Genomic DNA, 20,830 nt, shown 5'->3' with positions numbered 1-20,830 from the left:
ATTGGAAGAAATACAACTTTAACTTATTAGTTAAGAGAGAGGAATGGAATATGTCAGGGAGACAGCCACATTGTTCCATTCTTGAGAGCTGGTCTACCCATTTCAGTTTCCTTGCAATAAAGATGTCAATTTCTGTCTAACCCACAGCCAAACATCTCAAGCTCCAGAGACCAAACGCTCAGCGTGGTACAAGGTCTGAAAAGAACCAGAAGCCATGACAGATGCTCCCGAACCTGACGGACAAGCTGCGGAGCAGACCCAGGTGACTCCATGCCCCGATGACGCCGCCAACTCGATGCCCCTGACCTGGAGAGGAGGGAGCAGAGCAGCGACCCTCGAGAAGAGGAGATAGGACAACACCTGCAGAGGAGTTACCCTACGACAGGAAGGTACTCTGTGGGAGGGAGGAGATAATAGCCAAGGATTATTATATTCCTCCTTCATACTTGATGTGCCTCCAAGAGACATTCTAGAGACATCGGAAAAGTCAGGTCTTTACCCTTCATTCCAAATTAATTCAGTTCACAAATTCTTTGCTCAGGTGAAACCACTGAGCCTAAATTCATTCATAGCTTTACAGTACCTGAAAGCATTTTTTTTCAATCAATTAATATTCAAAAATTCCCCAGTATCACCCACGCAAAAAAAAAAAAAAGAAGAAAATGACACTGCTTGGGGTTATAATGGTTCTCTTACTTATAACTTGTTACTGAAATGTTAGACTCCCCTTGGCTTCTCACAAAGGAAAAGTAATTTCCATATTAAATATATATTTCCATCTTAATTTGAGATGTAGTTTGAGCCCCATCTTCTCAACTATATAATATATACAGGAAAAAATTGGCTTAGGTCTAGTTCATTGGTATTTTAATTCTCTTTGCACGAGACAGTGAAAAAGAATTTGGTGTCAGCTAATCCCATCAACCCTATTTTTCATGCTCTACACCCCATCTTTGGCTCCAACTAGTGCATTAAAACAGGAACAACGCAAAGAAACAGTGATGACCACCATGTGGCTCAGGGGCACATGGCCAGGCCCTTACTTCAAAAGCATACCCCAAGGACTCCTATTAGCACCTTCTTTAAGAAAAGAGAAAGAGAACCACATTGACTAAACTCCAATCGAATGTGAGCAAAACTTTACAGTGATGACCCGCAGCCCTGGCGCTTTCAAGGATATGAACAGCAGCAGCTGACAGGGTTTACTCTGCTTCCCAGAAGCAGTCATCCCACTGATGCAACACCCACCATGGAGTCCTGCAGCAGGTCCTCCAGGCGGGATAAGCTGGTGCTGTGGTCGCAGGAATACTTCCGTTTGATGGAATCTTGGAGGTTCCTCAAGAATGACTCCAGGTCTCGAGCATCACTGAAGAACTGCGGGGATAAGAGGGAAGGGTACCTGGTGCTCAGTGCATCATGATACCAAGATGGAGAAAGAACAACCCCACTGTGCCGGCTGATTAGACAGTCCTGGATCACAAAGGCCACGCCAGGGAAACAGCAGGGCTGGCTGCCACAAAGCCCACTGAACGCAATACAAGAGTTAGTCTGCTTCACCCTTCAGAAACCACTGCTCCTTCTCTTGTGTGCTGGCTAGTGACAGCACTTGACTGTAAGGTCTATTTCATGAAAAGCCTAGAGGTTGAGGGATCACGTGTTTCAATTTACTGATATGATTACAAAATGATCAGGAAGCTTATTTAATTAGAAGCAAATCCAAACAGAGATAATGGCTTATTTCCTCCTTCCACCCTCACCAGAAAACAAGCAGTATGTTCTTGATGTGATGATAGATTGATGAAGAAAAAAAAAAAAATGGTTCTGATATTTTACAGCCCCTTCCATCAGGAGGTGGATCTATTTTCATCCCCCAGCAAAGCCCTCCCCAAGCTGGGCTTGCTTTAGCCAATGGCACATTAATACATGTCACAGCAGAAAAAAGACCTTGTGCACCGGGACACACTTTCTCTGGCTGCTTGTGGAACATAGCTACTCTTTCCCACACCAGTGGACTTTTTGTTTCCCTGCTACCCTCCACCTCTGAAGTCATTTTATTAACTGGCATGTGCCACTTGAGCCTCCAGGAAAATCAAAAACAGGCAGAAAAAAATTTTACAAAGGATCCAGTAGGACAGCTTACTGGATGCTAGAGACTTGCATACTGACTTGCCACCCCAGTCTACTGTCTGACATGGGAGTGACACAATCCAGGACCAACCGGCCCCCAGCCTGCCTGCCGACTGCCTGCAGCCATGCGTCACCCAGGCAAGACGAGAAAACAATCTTCAGCTGAGCCTAGCCCAAACCACCAACCCAGAGTCTCATGGGGCCGTGGTTTGTACAGTAAAGGTTCACCAACACAGACGTGTTTTTAACCTCGTCCATCCCGTGGCATGCTTGCAGGCACACGCCAGCACAGGCAATCACACTTACAGCCTCTTGCCTGAATGAAAAAAGGTATCCCCTCTGATGAAAACAGAGCCATCCTTTCTGATGCTTGTGCGCGCATGTGCGCACGCGCGCGCACGCACGCACGCACGCACGCACACACACACACACACACACACACACACACACACAGCCCAGGTACCTGAAAATAAGCAGTATTCTCTTTCAGGTGCTGCTCGACACACAAGCACAGCTGCTTCATCCACTGCAACTGGGACTGGACAGCAGCGCTGTAAGCCTGCAACGACCAGGTGCACGGACAGAAGGGCAGGGGTTTAACAGACCTGCCACATGTGTGCCATGCACTCATCCATCTATACTTCCGCTAGTGCCAGAGGCCCACAGAGGATACATGAGATACTTGGCTGGCATGAGCTCAAAGCTCCCCACAAAAGAGAGGCCTGTCTTTTATCCAACATGGTTTTGTTAAAAGATGTTACACAGAAAAGGCCTCTTCTACACTCAGTTGCAACTAAATGATGGGGGCAGCAAAACCCAGGCCTAAGTCAATCCCTCTGCTGCCTCCACTGCCTCTTCCCTGGCCACAGGCACCACACCCAAGAGGCAGGATATGTCTAGACAGTTCTGTGAAAAAATACGGTTCAGGTCAGTTTGCCCATGAAGTCAGGAGTTGACATCGCCTCTGGTGTTTCTCAGTGTCCTTGTTAGGCTATTATCACAACTCTCTACGGTCTTTAGGGGGCTGGGGTGTAAAGGGAGAGGACCTAAGCTGCATGATCCTTGATGCTTCCTCCAGGCCCCTCAGCAGAGCTAAGTCTTTCATGTGAACACTTGTATAATTACAACCTCTGTGCACTTGACCCTCACACCCTCAAGTCATACGCACCTCCACAGTCTGCTTGGCGGGGTGGTTCTCAAGGGACAGTAGCTCGGCTGTATCTTGTAGAGACCGAAACACGTCCTGTTTCTCCTCTAGTTCCATTGTCAGCTCCTGAAAATTGAATTCAGCTTTATTCAATAGGTGCTATTAGGAAGGAGTAGAAATAAAGAAAGGGCTGTGTTCCCTACCCTACTTTACAGGAGCCTGCAACCCAGGGTTAGTGCCAAAATGAGATGCATGAACGGTATGTGCTAGAGGATTTCAGAGAAGAGCAAAAATGCTGGAATCACTGGAGAATGACTCACAACAGATACGGGACCTGAGCCAGATGTGAGTAAGCAGGGGAACACAGGAGAGGCTGAAGGCAAGATAGGAGGGAACGAGGCTGGAGGGGAGGTTTCTCGTCCGCGCCCACTGACACAGCGCCTGACCCACACAGCTGACTGGCGGGCTCTAGGTCCTGTTAACACTTAGGCCCCAGTTTAGAGGCCAGCTCTCCTGTGCTGCTGGAGGGAACGAGGCTGGAGGGGAGGGTTCGCGTCCGCGCCCACTGACACAGCGCCTGACCCACACAGCTGACTGGCTCTAGGTCCTGCTAACACTTAGGCCGCAGTTTAGAGGCTCTTCTGTGCCACTGGGTACTGATCCCTGCTATCAGATTTGACCTCTTCTCCCCGATGCTCTCTGAGCACTTTCCTTATGTCTCTATCACAGCCTAAGTTTCCTTCTTATCGATTATTTACTGTATTACAGTATCGTTTCTCCTTTACTTGAGAAGAATCGTACTTCAGAGAATTCAGAATGTATAAGAAGCCAAGAATACACCTCAGTTAAACAATATTAAGCCTTGTACTATATTTGCTTGCTAAATGTTACTTAGCCTTTTACACAACCCTTTGAAGTGTCACTATTATCCCATTTTACAGAGGTCCAGGGAGAGTAAATGGCCTACCAAGGTCACAGAGCTAACAAGCAGAGGAATAAGAATTTCACTTAAGGTCTATCTCATTCCAAAGTCTATAACCTTGACCACAAAGTTAAATTGCTTCTAAAATGATTCAATTTGCAGACTGCTGCTCCTGTCACCCTAGACACTGCCTTTCTAACTACATTCCAAATAAATTCATTCTAGAGCTTGATTTCCCCTCTCTCCATATACACTTTCTCACAGGAACAGATATATTAAGCAGGGTCCCCATTCTATCTAGCAAAATGCAAATCCCGAAACCCAGGCTCTCAGACCAGCCCCTCTGGCTCCTTCCGCTGCTGTTCCCAAATATGACGGGTCTGTTGTGCTAGACTCACAGAGAAGTAATTTTTCTTGGCCGAGATATTGGGATTGTTGTCACTCCAGTCATATGCTAGTTCCTCCTCCTCCTTCTCGTTCAACCAGATCAACTCAGCTGTAGCTCTCGAGACAAATTTATGCAGGCTCTGAAGGTGTCTCATCCGGAAGCTAGAAGTCTCCTAGACAAAGGAAGGATTACAAGGTTACATGTCAGCCTTTCATCTATAGAATACAGCACATTTGACATCAAAGCAAAGAATAGCTGAGGAAATGAATTTAGCTTTGCTTTTTAAATCTCTGGGTGTTTCTCCTCAGTTTTAAATTTAGTACTAGTCTGGTACAGGACTCCCGTGTCAATCCTGGCTGGAAGTGAGAACATGCCAGGACTGTGTGGGGCTTCGTGGATAAAGAATGATCCTGGGCCGGTCCTACTCTGCACAATCTTGAATACAAGAATGAAGACCAAACAGAAGAGGGGTCTCTGTCCTACCAATCTCAAACTTTGAGTTTTGATGGTCACTGCTTTGGTGAAGCATAATAACTATGATAAGCTCTACTTCAAACTTTCTGGGGCGCTGGTTTCTAACCCAGGAAGAAAACTGAGAAAAATGTGATGATGCATATGAACAACTGCACAGGAAACAATATAACCTAATAAATAGAAAACCAAAATGGGCCCAAACCAAGAGCCTTCTGAATTAGGGAACCACATGCTCCATGAACAGAACAAAACAGAGTTAGTCAAAACTCACCTTCAATTTACAATACTGTGTCTCCAGCTTTCCAAGAGTTTCAACATAACTGGTATGGAAATTTTGGGACATTTTTCCCTGATAAGAAAAGAATGAGATAAAAATATATTAGAGAAAAAGTAAACTATATCTATGGTATAATTTCAACTATGTAAATATTACGTCTGCACACAGAGATTAGTCACTCTGAGAGTCAGCAGTTGGACGGGGCATCCCTGGCTGAGACTGACGGCTCGGAGCAGCGCTGGTGTGGACGGCCTAGCAGAGGAAGACGCCGCACAGACCTCACGGTCTTCTGCTGCCAGCGATTCTGGGAGGTTTCTAAGCGAAACTATGCCTGCTGACTCCTCAAACTAGTTAGATGCTTTGTGGAAGAGGGGACTTGAAATTTAAAATGGGAGAACACAAAAGAGTGAGGGAGAGGAGAGGCTGAGGAAACAGTTTTGCTTACCAGTTCTCTACTGCAGGTAGATGGGCAGTGGAAAGAGCATACATTTTTGGATCCAAGGGCCTGAGTTTGGAAACTGCATTCGCTACTTACTAATTTTGACCTTAGCTTTCAGTATCACTACTCTTTTTGATAAAAAGGGGTTTGTAAAAAACACCTTTCCCACAAAGTTATTTCAAAAAAGCAAGAGATACTTCATGTGCAAAAGGGACTTGTGGTCAAGTTTCAGGTACGGGACAGCTACACTGTATACTGCTCCATCGCACAGCCACCCCGCTGCCCGTAACGGATTCCGAATGCCTCCCACCTCATACAGCCTGGCCTCTTTGACACTTGAGCCCAGTTCTTCCACACTGGCATGGATGTGCTGCTGTGCTTCCAGCTGCAGCTCCACACTAGGCAGGTCACTGCCCCACTCTGCCCGCTCCAGTTTCATCTGGGAAAAAAGAAATTAGGAATATCATTTATTGCTAAGTTGGCAGAAAATGAAAACTGTCAGCATCAGTTTGGATGATGTGGCTGTGGAGAGGGGACTGGCAAAAAGGACATCTAAACCATCTCCATCTTGGCCTCTTACAGGCAAGTACGTTATGACGTACCCTCAAGGAGCTGGAGGATAAACCCCATCCCTAGAAGCAGCAATGGCAGCCCTTTGCTGCTGCATGATGGGAATACATCCCTGAATTTACCAACAAGAAAGGTGTCCCCATAGGCTGAAAGGCTTAACTTTACAGTTTAGGCATTTCCCTTTACGGAGTCTCTTCATTTCACAATCAGAATGGAGATAAGAAATAAATATCCATAAATACTAAGCTCCATTCATGTCATCAACTATTGGCTAATGGAAGGTAATTGTAAAAGAGCTTGTCTTTGAGTTTATTTTTTGGTACAGGGGGAATCTGTCATCAGAAGATGGGAAGAATTTCATAGAAAACAAAAGGGTTAGAGGTAAGAGGACAGTGTCGAACTTGAACTGTTACCCTAAAATACATGTGAATACTGCCCCTTAGAACTGTGTCTTGCTTACACTTCAGAGCTGATACAAAAACAACAGTGAGGCAGCAGCTTCTCTGCAATGAGGGAATTTGAGAAGAGATAACTGGGGTTTATAGACTTGGCAACTTCTCCCACCAGCTCCCACGGAGAGCACAGTCAGCTGAAGGGAAGAGCTCCATGAAGGGCTTCAAATTAGAAAAGCCTATGCATTTAAGCCTTCCCTGGTGGCTCAGACAGTAAAGCATCTGCCTACAATGTAGGAGACCCAGGTTCAATCCCTGGGTCAGGAAAATGCCCTGGAGAAGGAAATGGCAACCCACTCCAGTATTCTTGCCTGGAAAATCCCATGGACAGAGGAGCCTGGTAGGCTACAGTCCGTGGGTCGCAAAGAGTCAGACACGACTGAGTGACTTCACTTTCACTTTCATGCATTTAAGATGGGATTTTGATGATTTGAACTTATCTTATTCTTTCAAAATTTAATAGAGAAGGGGGCTTGGGAGCTAGGCAGCAACGATAATTAAGGGAATCTATACAAGGGACCCTGCTTATTTAATTTATATGCAGAGTACATCATGAGAAACGCTGGACTGGAAAAAGCACAAGCTGGAATCAAGATTGCCGGGAGAAATATCAATAACCTCAGATATGCAGATGACACCACCCTTATGGCACAAAGTGAAGAGGAACCAAAAAGCCTCTTGATGAAAGTGAAAGAGGAGAGTGAAAAAGTTGGCTTAAAGCTCAACATTCAGAAAACGAAGATCATGGCATCTGGTCCCATCACTTCATGGGAAATAGATGGGGAAACAGCGGAAATAGTGTCAGACTTTATTTTTTGGGGCTTCAAAATCACTGCAGATGGTGACTGCAGCCATGAAATTAAAAGACGCTTGCTTACTCCTTGTAAGAAAAGTTATGACCAACCTAGATAGCATATTCAAAAGCAGAGATGTTACTTTGCCAACAAAGGTCTATCTAGTCAAGGCTATGGTTTTTCCAGTGCTCATGTATGGATGTGAGAGTTGGACTGTGAAGAAAGCTAAGCGCTGAAGAATTAATGCTTTTGAACTGTGGTGTTGGAGAAGACTCTTGAGAGTCCCTTGGACTGCAAGGAGATCCAACCAGTCCATTCTAAAGGAGATCGGTCCTGGGTGTTCTTTGGAAGGAATGATGCTAAAGCTGAAACTCCAGTACTTTGGCCACCTCATGCGAAGAGCTGACTCATTGGAAAAGACTCTGATGCTGGGAGGGATTGGGGGCAGGAGGAGAAGGGGACGACAGAGGATGAGATGGCTGGATGGCATCACGGACTCGATGGACGTGAGTCTGAGTGAACTCCGGGAGTTGGTGATGGACAGGGAGGCCTGGCGTGCTGCGATTCATGGGGTAGCAAAGAGTCAGACACGACTGAGCGACTGAACTGAACTGATACAAGGGACACAGAGCAACCCGACCCTCTTAGATAATTGCTGAGTTCAAGGAACCTCAGTGTGCTGCATAAGTATTTGGAATGTACACCCACCTGCATTTCTTCTACCCAAGACAGTAGTTCATACACAAATCGAAGATTTCCTTCATCTTCAGAGGAGGAGATAGACACAAGTTCGACCCGAGTCATAGGCTTTCGGAACCAGGAGGTAGAAGAAGAATGGGTTACTTTGGTCAAGGGTTCTGCTTTCAGATGAGTAGTGGTTAAAGTAGAGGGTGGAACCAATTCAAGGGAAGTGAAGTGGCCCTTCCGGTACAAGTTCGTGCACTCTAGACGCAACGTGACCAGCTCATCCTGCAGACGCATGACCCTGAGATGGAAGAAGAGAAAGAAGACATTAAATTTATAATGTGCTTTTTGAGATAAAAATTTCCCTATACATTTGACAAGGATGAGGTAAAAATATAGATGAGATCATCTTAGGGAAACTGTTTTTAAAAAGAAAAAGTGTTCTGTGAATGCAAGGTGGTGTTATGTACATCTTCGTGGTTCAGAGTCATCTTTGAGGCCAGTGCCAAGTTACAGTGTTACCTGGAGGGAAGCAAATCAAAACCAGTGTTTACAACTCCTGGATGATACAACAGAATAAACCATGAACTAAGGGGTCAAAAGATGTAGCTGTTAGTCTCAGGTGTGTCCATAGATCCTCATCCCCTCCATATGCGTTGGGTTTCTCCTCTATGAAAATTTACATTGAATCGCTCCAGTAGTTCTAAAGCAGATGTGGTACCACAGTGCTGCAGGTCCCTCTGAAATATGTGGGGATATTATAAGACGCCATACACAAACATTAGGGAATCCTTCAGGTACTTAGTGGGCAGGGCCTCAAATAAAGGAAACCTGCTTCTACCATGAGAATTTTCCTGCCTCAAATACCTGTAGCATCCCTACTGAGACACTGATCTCTAACGTCCAGGCTGTAAGATTCAGTGCCCGACTCTTAATATAATATCTGAGAACCAGTAGTGATCAGGCCCTCTGTTTGAGTCCCATGTTGCTCACCTAAAAGCCAGCTCTTCTAGCTGGTAGTAGTTCTCATCTCGTAGGATTTGGAGATCCACCTGCAGCTGTCTGATGAGACCTTCACACTCCTGAATGTACATGATGACATCTGACTCACACTGCACTGGTTGCCCTGACTCCAGGTGAGCAGCATCCTGAGAGAGAAAGGGAGAGTGAGAGGGGGATAGCTCCCTCTGCTCTCACCCACTTGGACCCAGGGAGCCAAGGGGTCCACTGCAATTCCAAGACAAATGAAGCTGGATCCCTCAACTACTGACGTTAACCATTACAGCACAGGATGAGGAGTAGAAAACATGTGACATGAACATGTGAGATGAAACAGACTTACAGCCTGCAGTGTATTTTTAGCTAGTGTCAGTTTTTCTTCACAGTTCAAAGCACCATTCTGGATTTTGTTTGCAATCTGTAGCAGCAATTCCAGCCTAAAATAATATGGTGAAAACCAGAGTCAAGGGCAGAGCTCAAAGCGGCCCAGTAAGTGATGCCAGATCCCCTCCAGACTCTGGACCCACCTCTCTACAGCTGGCCGAAGTGATTTCTCTCGCTCCAGCATCTCAATGATGAGTTTTCCCCACTCTTCTTCCACATCATTAGGGTGATAACCTTGAGGCAGTTTAATTCGGCCAAATTCAATCCATACCTAAAAAAAAAAAAACAGAGATACTCTTTTAGTCCAAAAACACAGCCATGCCCTCAGGCCCCGGTTTTAATTTACGCCTCGTCCATCACTTCCTGCTTCTTTGCCCAGCCATTCAGCAATTTTCCCCACTGTCTAATAAGAGATGACAAGTGAATATTTTAGCAGTACTTCACCTTCAGGTGAGAACAAAAAAATCACCTCTAAAACAGGGACCACTTGCTTGAAATCCTTCCATTTCTTACACATTTTCCATAAATCCTCCTGTCCTCTCTAACCCCACTGTGGAAATGCCCGTCTCCGCAACTTCAAATTCTCTAGGAATCAAAATGTGAAGGGAAACCTCTTTTCTTTCTTTCTATCTGAGAGAAAGAATTAGTCTTCCCCTGAGAAATAGGAAAACATCCATAAAACTCCAGATTTCTGAATGAATGTGTGCCACTTTCCAATAGGCCCTTTGAAGAACAGTGACGGCAGATACTTCCTCTTTACTGTAAACTCTCAGGAGCAGCCTGAGAGTGACGCTTGATTTGTCACCCTGAGAATATTGCTATTAACGAAGGTTTGGAAGAAGATGCAGGGAACAAAGTAACAAACGGCCTGCCAGCAAACCCCCGGTCTCAGCAAAGGATAAGCTTCCTTACCTCTAATAATTTATATAGTTCCTCGATTCTTCCTTTTTCTCTCTCCTTGGCCAGAATTTCTGTTTCTTTGAAGTGTATGTATTGATTATAAAGTGCCTACAAAATTAATATTTGGTGAATGAACACAAACATCCCAGTTTTCATACCATCTCACCCAGAAGCCAGCAGCAACAAGCTCTGAGACTTACTCCCCAGGGTGAATTTATGAAAAATGATTTAAGTCCATAACTTTACCTTTAGTTCAACAGGGTTCTGGGGAAAGGATTTATCTGACATCAGTATTGTGTGCTGTTTGATCCAGGGAATGAGGGAGTCCACTCGGCTTTGGTATTCTTGCCACCTGGCGTCCACTTCCTATTGCCAAAAGGGAGACACCACACACGCCCTGATTAGCAGTGTGCAAGCCAAGCTCAGGAGAAAGTATCTCAGGCCACCCCCAACCACGTAAAGCCCTTTCCTTTAATTACTGACACAGACACAGCCACTCAGTTTAACACTCAGAGTCCCAGTTTCAAAGCTCCTCAAGGACTCTCAAGATGGGATTCAATTTCCTGACACCTAGAATAGCCTATGCTGGACGCTACAAAATTAGCGCTCTCTACATTCATTCCCATGGACCAAGGACAACAGTCATGTATAAAGACGATATGGATTCAGTCTGCTCTGTACCAAAGTGCTATGCACACACTGAGTGCTGTAGAAACACAGTCTAATCAACACACTCCACCCAAAGCAATCACAGCCAGAAGGTATTTTGGGAAAATGTTCTTTTACCGTAGCACTGATCCCTTCTCCACCCTCGGGGACTTTAGGGAAGGCATCATAAATTGAAGACACATAAGTGATTACAGACTTCTCATCTGGAGATGGCACATCCACATCTGACAGACAAAGGGCAAGAAATCTGTTAGAACAACGGAACCCACTGGGGAAGAAATAATGAATGTATGTCAAACACCGGAATTCCAGTCAGCTCTCACCTTCTGCATCCAGTAACCGGGTGACCCCTAGTCTTTCCGCTACTTCGAATGCCTGTTCCAGATTCTCTCGGTTGCTCTGGATCTGTACCCTCTCCATATCTACCAGATCAGGTCTGCAAAAGTCCACCGAGACATATGAAATGCCCCTAGCTACAAGCACATGGGAATTCATACAAAGAAACCCTCTTAAAAGTACTCAAAGCTGAAAAATACTGGATGAGTTAGAGAGAAAGCAAGAGGTTTAGAGGAGCACTAGTCACCTTGTTAATCACATTCCAGGAACCCAGGGCTCCCTAATTCTAAACTTATACAATAGTAGGTTTGCTGGATTTCAAGGGAAAGGTATCAATTTTCCCAATGCATGGTTATGACCACTAGGAGTACAATAATATTGATTTTTGTCATTCAAAATTCCTATTTTCCTCACCCACTCCAAGCAAATTCCCACTTCTTAGTTATAACAATAACTAATTGTTATTTCCTCCAAGTGAATCACGCTGACCCTGGAGGCCGGCATGGCCCACTCCTCATCCATGACTCTGCTCCAACATCCTCATCAGAGAGGCCACCGCTGACCACCCTGCCCAAAACACCACAACCCCCATCACTCTCTTCCCTCCACTGCCCTCACCCCTGTAAGACAGCACACACTTCTGTGTTTATTGCCTATTTTCCCCATTGAAAAGTAATCTCTATGAGGGGAAGAATTTAGCTGCTTTCTTCACTTCTATATGAGCCCAGTGCTTAGAAGAGCAGGAGTTCAGTACATATTCCTTTTTTAAATAAAAAAAATGAATCAGAGCCTGGATTGTCAGCTGAGAGGAAATGTGGCATTATAGCTAATTACAAGAAAGAGATGAGAAGCAGCCTCTCCAGGCCCCCAAGGCGCCGCTGTATTTACCTGTATCGGTGAATAAGCGCATTGAACATCTTCCCATCACTCCAGCAGGAGGAAAAGTTGGTGCATTTGATTCCTGTGTAACCAGCTGTCACCTTCTGGGTCCACAGGAGCAGTTTCTCCTTAGCTGACATGTCCCCTGATTCTCCACTAATGTAGATGTCAGAGATCTGTCAAAAGATAGGACATGAAATAATTTAAGATAAATAAGATGGAGCCTTTTAACCTTCTCTTCATACATGATGACTCTTAGAAGGAGATCCAAGGCTGGTATCACTTCAGATGAAAACTCCCAACATATACTCATTCTGTCTGGTAGTCAAAGAAATGCAAATTAAAGCTATGAGAGGTAATTTTTTTCACCTGTCAAATTAGGAGAGTTTTTATTTTTTAATGATACTGGTCAGCATTGGAGAGAATATCTAAAATTGGGTATTCTCATGATATTGCCACTAGTGGGAGTATAAAGGGCATAAGTTGCCTCTGGAGGGCAGTTTTTAAATAAGTCTTAAAACAGACATATATTTGATAGAAAGTTATCAGAGAAATGTGCAAAAAAATTTATACACAAATGTTTATCAAGACCAAAAGAAAACAAAGAAAAACAAACAACTGGGACTACATCAAACTAAAAGACAGCAAGGGGGACAGCCAAGGGGACCATCAGCAAAATGAAGAGGCAACCTATAGGATGGAAGAAAGCATTCATAAATCCTATACCTGATGAAAGATTAACCTCTAAAACATGGACCCACAGAATTCCATAGCAAAGAACCAAACAACCCAATTTAAAACTGCACAGAAGATCCGACGGGACATTTCTCTAAGGAAAACATACAAAAGGTGCATGAAAAGGTAGTCAACACCACTGCTCACTAGTGAAACGCAAAGTAACACCACAATGAGCTCTCACCCCACACCTACTAGAAGGGCGGTCATCAGAAACAAGGAAACAAGCGTTCAAACAAGGTAACAAGTGTGGGTGAAAATGTGCTGCAAAGGGAATCCTGTGCACTCATGGTGGGAATATAAATTGGTACAATCATTCTGGAAAACAGTATAGTGGTTCAAAACAGAACTGCCCTATGATCCAGCAATCTTACATTCTGGGTATAAATCCAGTGAAAGTCAAAGTCACTCAGTCGTGTCTGACTCTTTGCGACCCCATGGACTATACAGTCCATGGAATTCTCCAGGCCAGAATATTTGGAGTGAGTAGCCTTTCCCTTCTCCAGGGGATCTTCCCAACACAGGGATTGAACCCAGGTCTCCCTCATTGCAGGCAGATTCTTTACCATCTGAGCCATCAGGGAAGCCCAAGAATACTGGAGTGGGTAGCCTATCCCTTCTCCAGTGGATCTTCCCAAACCAGGAATCGAACCAGGGTCTCCTGCATTGCAGGCAAATTCTTTAAAAACTGAGCTATCAGGGAAGTCAGGGATACATCCAAGGGAAATGAAAACAGGATACTGAAGAGGTTATCAGCACTCCCATGTTCACTGCAACATTATTCACAATAGCCAAGACAGAGGAACAACCTAAGTGTTCCTCAACAGACAGATGGATAAAGATGTGTTATATACAATAAAATACTATTCAGGTATGAAAAAGGAAACCTGCCATTTGTGACAACATGGAGAAACGTGAAGGTATTATGTTAAGCAAAATAAGCCAAAGACACATATTCCATGATGTCACTTTAAATGTGGAATCTAAAAAAAATATATCAAAGCCATAGAAACAGAAAGTATAGCACAGTGGTTGCCTGTGGGGTGGGAGAAATAGGAAGAGGATAGAAAAAGGGTACAAACCTTTAGCTGTAAGCTGAATTTAAGGCCTGAGGATCTAATGTGAAACACAGGTGTCTACAGGGGAAAATACTGTATTGTATAACTGAAATTTGAAAAGTGAATAGAACTTACATGTTCTCACACACATACACACACACACACACACACACACACACACACAAATGTGAGGTGATGGATGTCAGTTAACTAGATGGTGGGAAGCCTTTCTTAGTATACACATACAGGCACATAAGCACACGCTGCAGGTTTGGTTCCAGGCCACAGCAACAGAGGAGATAGCAATCACAATAAAGTGAGTCACACGCATTTTTGGTTCCAGGTATACATAAAAGTTGTGTTTATACTATATTACATGCGCAATAGCATATGTCTTAAAAAACAATTAAATTGTTTTTTACACCTTAATTAAAAAAATACTTTATTGCTAAAAAACGCTATGATCTGAGCTTTCAGCAAATTGTAATCTTTTTGCTTATGAAGGGTTTGAAATATAAGAATCAACAAAATCTGGAACAGAGACACGAGGTAAGCAAATGTTATTGGAAAAATGATACCAGCAGTCTTGCTCAATGCATGGCCACCACAAACCTTCAGTTTGTAAAAAAAAAAACAACAACAAAAAACAGTATCTGTAAAGCACAACATTTGTCTGAATATCAAATCACCATGATGTACACTGTAAATATGTCACAGTTTTGTCGATTATACTTCAATAAGGCTGGAATTTTTTCAAATGCTTATCAAAATATGATAAATATTTTACAGCAAAATGTTACAAAGAGCTCAAACTCTAATGAGGAATTGATCGGTCACAAATTACAACACATACACAAGGCAGAATTCTTTATAGCACTTAAAAAGGTATGGTTTAGTTTAAAAAAAAAAGTAGTAATTGACGAGGAAAAAGTAAATTAATGAGATGAAGTAAAATAAAAAATGTGTTGTCAAATAAACTGGTGGCCTTTGCTAAGTCTTCCTCCAGAGTAAAAAGACTCAGATATTTTTACTATATAAAGTTTGCTGATCTTATTACCAATACAAAAATCCTACTTATGGGGAAAAAAGGTATGCTTTCGAAAATGTTAGTGACAGGAAAATAAACCACCATGTTTTGTAAAAAGAAAAAGAAGGGTGCTTCCCTGTTGGTCTAGTGGTTAAGACACTGAGCTCCCAATGCAGGGGGCACGGGTTTGATCCCTGGTCAGGGAACCAAGATCCTGCATGCCACATGGTGTGACCAATAAACTAAAGAAAAAAAATTTTAAGACTAAAAAACAAAAAAGAAAAATACAAACAAAATAATAAAATACAAACAAAATAATAAATAATAATAGTGATTTTACATTAAAAATATATAGTTAAGTCATATATAAATATGTTAATATATATTAAAATATATAGTTTATAACTATAATATATAGTTATAAAATAATACAAATAAAATAATAATACATTAAAAATATATAGTTAAGTAACAGTCATATATACGCATAATATGATAGATACATGCATGTATATGTATATACACCAAATTAGTAATCATAGTTCTATCTAAGTGATAGCATTATAGATGATTTTTATATTTCCCAAGTTTTCTACATTATGTATATTTTTATATTTAGGAGAAAAGTTATTTTAAGAAACCTCCAAAATCTAGCACAGGACCTACTTTAGAGATGGCAGTCTTGAGAGAGGAGAAAAGTACATGCCTTTGATTCCACACAGGCCTAGGTCTGAATCTCAATTTCACCAACTGTAAATTGGACCTCGGTTTACGACATCTGTAAAGTGGGAATCACACCTATTACGTTTTTAGGATTATACAGTGATGTACCTAGCCCAAACAAACGGCTAAATTCAACAAATAAGTGTTCCCTCTCTCTTCCTTGAATAAATGGGGGTCTTCCTTCAGTTATTGCTGGCCTAACTCCCACAGCACTGATAATCTATATTATCACTTAAATGTTATCTTGTATCACTGGCTATTATTTAATATGTTTTTATTATCTAATATACGCTTCCCTGGTAGCTCAGCTGATAAAGAAACCATCTGCAATGCGGGAGACCTGGGTTCAATCCCTGGGTTGGGTGGATCCCCTGGAGGAGGACATGGTAACCCATTCCAATATCCTTGTCTCGAGAATCCCCATGGACAGAGGAGCCTGGTGGGCTACAGTCCATGGGGTCTCAAAGAGTCAGACACGACTGAGAGACTAAGCACAGCACATTATCTAATATCTCCCTGAAAGCAGGCTTCCCGAGGTGCAGATACTACATCTGAACTATCAGAACGACTGAAAATCACAGCAGCCGCTAGGAAGGAGAGCTCCCTCAACACAGAATATGTCCCAGCAGAAGCCTGGATACTGTGGAAGAAATAACTTCCAGATCTGAGACTCAGTGATCGGGGCTGTTCCGTATTATCACCCACTGCACCTAGTGTTGTGCTAATCATATAATGGACAATTAAAGTGTTTTAATTAATAATCATTTGGTTAATAAACAATGTGTATATGAGTCACTCAGTCATGTCCAGCTCTTTGAGATGCCACGGACTGTAGCCAGCCAGGCTCCTCTGCCCATGGGCTTTCTCTGGGTAAGAATACCAGAGTGGGTTGCCATATCCTTCTCCAGGGGATCTTTCTGTCCCAGGAATCGAACCTGGGTTTCCTGCATTGCAGGCAGATTCTTTACCGTCTGAGCCATCAGGGAAGCCCAGTAATAAACAATAAAAATAAACAAATAAAATATATTTGGGGATAAGACCTACTTAGAATCATGAGACACATTACTTTTTTGACAGCAAACTTACTTAGCAAATAATGTATAGTGTATCATCAAGCAAACTAAGGACCCAATAACGGATTATGTTGCCCAAGCCATCATCCTGAGCCCAGTGTAAACAGCCTCTCAGCAGTGCCATTTCCCTGCCAGTGCCCCTCCACAGCATCCCTGGCATAGCCCAGTTATTCCACTGTAGAGTTTCACACACACATCAAAGCAAAATATTGCTGGGAACAGGAAATAGATTTGTTGATATGAAAAGGGACAGAATTTGAATAAGCAAAATGAAATGTGAGTATCTGGGTTCTTGACCCTAAAAAGCAATTCCAGTTAGTCAACTGATACTGTATATTCACAATATCACAGTCAGTATCTCTGATGGCATCTCCTGCCTGCCAATCACACTATCTTTGTATATTGTATTGGAAACAGTTCAATGAACAGCTGTACTTCAGATTTTCCACACAGCTATAATGAGACAGGGAAATGTTTAGATCCCTCAGGGAAAGGAAAAATACCCTGTTTGGATTAGGGCCTTCCTAGATTGTGAGCTGGATGAGAAAAATGGGATTATCATCATAATCATCTCAGTGATTAAATTTGGCTTTTGTCCATCTCTTCACGTATTACATGTGATTGCAGTGCTGTCCTCTGAGCTATGTAGAAGCTTTTACCTTCATCTCCCAAATGGAGAATTCTAGCTTCAGAGCCAGGGAGCTTTCTCCTTCATCTGGATGTTTAAAAGGAACCATTTGGGAAAAGGGGACAGTCTCGTGACCACCTCAGAGACTAAGCTCATCTACCTGAATTCTCTTTCAACACACACTTCCCAGAGCTTGATTAATTCCTTCTCTGAAGCATGTCTAGCAACTGAATATGCTCCTAACAAGACAGTAAAGAATCTGCCTGCAATGTGGGAGACCTGGGTTTGATCCCTGGGTCATGAAGATCCCCTGGAGAAGGAAATGGCAACCCTTTCCAGTTTCCTTACCTGGAAAATTCCATGGACAGAGAAGCCTGGCGTGCTACAGTCCATGGGGTTGCAAAGAGCTGGACATGACTGAGAGACTAACACACACGCAAATCAACAAGAATTTACTGAACAGCGTCTCATCTGTGCTTCACACTATGGCAGACACCATACGTCAGGAGGAGGGAGAAGAACAAAAAAAGTCAAACGCCATGTACTTATTCTGCTGTGACTTCTTGAGCAAAGATTATGTCCTAGGAGCTGTGTTCAAGTTCTTGGTATCTCAAGACAAAAGCACAACCTTGGGCCTCAAGCTCAAACAATTTAGTAGGGAAGACGACGACAAGCCGAGAGATCAATGCTGTGACAGAGCTAAGCAAGTAACGCAAACCAGCAGCACCAAGGAGCTTGACAGAGGCGACAAGACAACATCTTCGCTGAAATTTAAGATCTGAGTAGAAGTTAGCCAGATGAAAAAGGGGAAACTGAAAACCAGACATGCTTGCTCTGACAGAACTCAGTTGAGACATGCCATATCTCTGGCTAAAATAAGCCTACTCCAAACAGTAGGCAGTCCCAAATCTCCCCAAATGACAATAGACAGATGGAAGAGAGAACTGGAGAAAGGAAAGCTCTGTGGCCCCATGAATACATAAACTTTAGAAACTTATTTACACATATACTCATATTTAAAATAATCCGCTTATTTACAAAACAGAAACAGATTCACAGACATAGGAAACAAACTTACAGTTATCAAAGTGGAAGGAGGGGATAAATTAGGAGCTTGGGATTAGCAGATACAAGCAACTATATATAAAATAGACAAACAAGGTTCTACCACATAACATAGGGAACTATATTTAATATTTTGTAATAAACCATAATGGAAAAGAAAGTAAAAAAAGAAGATATATATGAGTCACTTCACTATACACCAGAAACCAACACAATGTAAACCAACTACACTTCAGGTTTAAAAATGAGCAGCATTTCTAATGCATTTAGTATCCATGCTTATTTTTGCCTTTACATTTCATAAAATCATGTTATTCAGAGTCTTCACAGGCATCCTTACACAGTCTTTTTCATACATAAAGGTACTTCAAAAAATAATAAAGCTACTATTAGGGTGCATTTTCAAGAAAACATCATCTACATTCCTTTCTAAGATTTCCGAGACACAGCGGCACTTGCCTGAACCCACGCTGTCCTTATACATTTCATCCCTAGCCACAAGGGTCCATTTGTGTAACACTGGTTTTCCCCATTCATTCTATTGCTATTTATGATTTCCATAATGTGATCACTTGCTTGTGTGTGTTCTTTTATAAGTGATGTGGGTGATGTTTTGCAAGTTTTCAGGACGTCCCTCATGGTCCAGTGGGTAAGATTCCATACTCCCACTGCAGGAGGTGCTATTTGATCCCTGATTGGGGAACTAAGATCCCATGGGCTATGCAGCATGGCTAAAAAAAAATGCTTTTAATTTTAAAAAATAAAATTTTTAAAAATATGATTAAACACATACAATTGCTACATTCAACACTTAAACTTAGTGTTTAAGAACAATAGCTAAACTTTCTTAGATTTTCGGTTACTCTTTTCTTCTCTATGGCCATGTGGCTTGCAAGATCTTAGTTTCCCAACCAGGGATCAAAACCAGGCCTCCTGATTGGAAGCACAGAGTCCTAATCACTGGACTGCCAGAGAATTTCCTCAGTTACTCTTTTTGTTGAATCAGTTTTGTTAGTTGATCTCTACAAAAACTGGTATCCAATGAATTAGCAGATTCATTAATCCTTTTTCATGAACTGACTATAATTTCACTAGAAGCCCAATAACAAGAAAGACTTTATTTTAAAAAATCCAATACAAAGAGAATCCGCCCCCCTCTTTTTTTGAAGGCTAATTTTTGAAGGAAAAAACTTTACCTTGTATTTAGGCATTTGTGGTAAAATCACAGGAAAGAGTTTCACATGATTTAAGGCCCCAAAACGGAGAAGGCAATGGCACCCCACTCCAGTACTCTTGCCCGGAAAATCCCATGGATGGAGGCGCCTGGACGCTAAGGGTCCATGGGGACGCTAAGGGTCGGACATGACTGAGCAACTTCACTTTTACTTTTCACTTTCATGCATTGGAGAAGGAAATGGCAACCCACTCCAGTGTTTTTGCCTGGAGAGTCCCTGGGACAGGGGAGCCTGGTAGGCTGCCGTCTGTGGGGTCGCACAGAGTCGGACACGACTGAAGTGACTTAGCAGCAGCAGCAGCAAGGCCCCAAAAGAGGAACAATAATACAGTAAATAGGGACTTCCCTGGTGGTCAGTGGTTAAAACGCCACACTCCCAATGTAGGGGACCTGGGTTCAGTCCCTGGTCAGGGAACTAGATCCCAGATGCTGCAACTAAGAGTCCACGTGCTATATCTAAAGATCCTGTATGCTGCAATGAATAACGAAGATCCCACGTGCCGTAATGCCTGTGTACATGCTAAGTCTCTTCAGTCATGTCCAACTCTTTGTGATCCATGGACTGTAGCCTGCCAGGTTCCTCTGTCCCTGGGATTCTCCAGGCAAGAATACTGGAGTGAGTGGGTTGCCATTTCCTTCTCCACATGTGCTGCACTAAGACCCAGCAAATAAATAAATATTTCTTTAAAAATGTATAGTAAATAGTAATATTCAATAGAGGATCTCAGCATAATTAATTAGTATGGGCTAGAGTACTGAAGAAGGAAATGGCAACCCACTCCAGTATTCTGGCCTGGAGAATTCCATGGACTGTATAGACCATGGGGTTGCAAAGAGTGGGACACG

General features: G+C 42.9%; 1 protein-coding gene across 32 annotated transcripts in view; it reads right to left on the bottom strand.

The window, feature by feature from the left end:
• Positions 1-20,830, bottom strand: part of MACF1 (microtubule actin crosslinking factor 1) — a 340,643-nt gene that overhangs the window by 146,989 nt on the left and 172,824 nt on the right. For all 32 annotated transcript variants that reach the window (XR_015156209.1, XM_086380225.1, XM_086380415.1 and 29 more), the window contains 15 exons: positions 12,451-12,617; positions 11,550-11,662; positions 11,344-11,450; positions 10,804-10,923; positions 10,570-10,665; positions 9,801-9,928; positions 9,617-9,710; positions 9,268-9,422; positions 8,299-8,575; positions 6,085-6,213; positions 5,330-5,407; positions 4,595-4,756; positions 3,296-3,400; positions 2,591-2,686; positions 1,249-1,374 (listed from right to left, as the gene is read on the bottom strand). Coding sequence is in view for 31 of the 32 variants with exons in the window: in XM_086380225.1 (XP_086236351.1) it covers positions 1,249-1,374; positions 2,591-2,686; positions 3,296-3,400; positions 4,595-4,756; positions 5,330-5,407; positions 6,085-6,213; positions 8,299-8,575; positions 9,268-9,422; positions 9,617-9,710; positions 9,801-9,928; positions 10,570-10,665; positions 10,804-10,923; positions 11,344-11,450; positions 11,550-11,662; positions 12,451-12,617 (1,953 nt within the window). In the remaining variant the exon portion in view is untranslated. The remainder of the gene's footprint in view (positions 1-1,248; positions 1,375-2,590; positions 2,687-3,295; positions 3,401-4,594; positions 4,757-5,329; positions 5,408-6,084; positions 6,214-8,298; positions 8,576-9,267; positions 9,423-9,616; positions 9,711-9,800; positions 9,929-10,569; positions 10,666-10,803; positions 10,924-11,343; positions 11,451-11,549; positions 11,663-12,450; positions 12,618-20,830) is intronic.

Source organism: Bos grunniens, chromosome 3, assembly GCF_055505025.1.
Source record: "Bos grunniens cultivar Pamir isolate PY7600 chromosome 3, Bosgru_T2T1.0, whole genome shotgun sequence".
NCBI lineage: Eukaryota > Metazoa > Chordata > Mammalia > Artiodactyla > Bovidae > Bos > Bos grunniens.
Note: the sequence above shows the minus strand (reverse complement) of the source record. Positions and strands in the feature narration are given on the sequence as shown.